The sequence below is a fragment of the Caenorhabditis briggsae genome (genome assembly GCF_000004555.2).
Source record: "Caenorhabditis briggsae complete genome, chrX, whole genome shotgun sequence".
Lineage (NCBI taxonomy): Eukaryota > Metazoa > Nematoda > Chromadorea > Rhabditida > Rhabditidae > Caenorhabditis > Caenorhabditis briggsae.
In genome coordinates, this window is record NC_013491.2 from 4,054,030 (window position 1) to 4,055,520 (window position 1,491).

Below are 1,491 nucleotides of genomic sequence, written 5' to 3' on the forward strand. Positions count from 1 at the left end.
ATAAAGAAAGACGCAAGGTTCTTGTCTTCTCAAAGCATCTTGATAATTTTTTCCCCTCCCCACCAGCAAATGACCAGATGTCTTGTGGTATCGGATGTAATCATTTTTGCCTCTGGTACTTCTCATTTTTATTCCACTCACATTTTCTTCCAGTAACTTTCTCATCCCTCCTTCATTTTCTCCTTTCCTTCTCTCCTCTCCCATCAATATAAATTCAGACCCCTTTACTCTAAACTCCCCGCAAAAATCATGCCAATCTTTTTGATGACACGGCCTTGAGTTGGTCACTCGGGAGCATTTTGACTCCTGTATGGGACACGACGGTGATGGTGCCGCTGCTGGCGCCTCATCACAGCCGAATGGCTCGGTCACTTGGCTTCTACCATCACTTGATCGTTTACAACCATGGATGATTCCGATTGCCGCATCAGAAATCATACCATCCCCGATACAGCCGCGAAAAATTTCCATCAATGATCGACTGTTTGAAGTTCGAACACCCCGGCCGGGTGAAATGATCAAAGAGGCGGTGCAGATGGCAGTATGGCCCGCATTACCAAGGTGAGTTGATTTTTAAATTCTGAAATTTGTGAAAATTGTGAAATATGAAATACGTAATTAATTCTGTTGCATGTCCTCTTGTTCAATATTTTCAAATGATTAACAGGGGTGATGTGAATCATTCAATCTGAAATTTTTTAAATATTTTTAAATATTGAAAATACGATAATCCCAAAACCAAATAACTTCAAGCTATGAAACAAAAATAAAGGAATTCTTAAAAATAGTGTGTTCAAATTTTTCAAATTTTGCCCATCCATGATAAACGCAATGTATTAGCATTACCTACTAACTTTGGGAAATGACAACGTAAATGGAGACAGTCCACTCAAATTATCGGCCAGTTTCATGACTCCAATATGAAATGACCTGTTTTTCTGTCCTACCCATTTCCTTAATACTGTTGTATTCTGAAATCCAGAAGTCTATTGTAGCGTGTACCCACCTTTTTTTATTATCGCGTGTGCGTGGCAACCTCAAAACCAAACCGCTTATTAGTGATACATACCATTAAGATCTATAGCATCGTTTTCAAAAGACGACGGCATGAATATATGATTGCGGTTGTGAACACACGTAAACCCAAGAAGACGATTATTATTGTGTAGCTATAGCATATTGCTCTCTTGTTCTCCTGTTCCGAAAAAACCCTCTCTCATTTACCACTGTAGTCGTCTTACTGGAGTGCATTAGTCGTAGATAGAGAAAAGACGTAAGAGGTCCCATCTATCCATGTTTCTTTTCCTTTTCGCCCTCTTCTGAAAACACGGCAAATCGCGTCAAATTATACAATTGGATGATTGTTTTTGACACTTGCTCTTCGCCTCGGTCCTTCCAATTCGCGATTTCACGTTTTGGGTCTACCACCACCCCATTTCTTGTGGTCACCCTAACCTTTTACTACACTGTGAATCCAGAGAAATCATGCCG

The 1,491-nt window shown here is 40.1% G+C and overlaps 1 protein-coding gene across 1 annotated transcript; it reads left to right on the forward strand.

Annotated features, from left to right (window-relative positions):
- Window positions 1-310: 310 nt before the first annotated feature.
- On the forward strand, window positions 311-565 carry CBG02056 (the record flags this gene model as incomplete). The annotated part of the gene is made up of 1 exon (XM_002643788.1): window positions 311-565. The coding sequence occupies one exon, from the start codon at window positions 311-313 to the stop codon at window positions 563-565; it is 255 nt and encodes an 84-aa protein (XP_002643834.1).
- Between the last annotated feature and the right edge of the window lie 926 nt (window positions 566-1,491).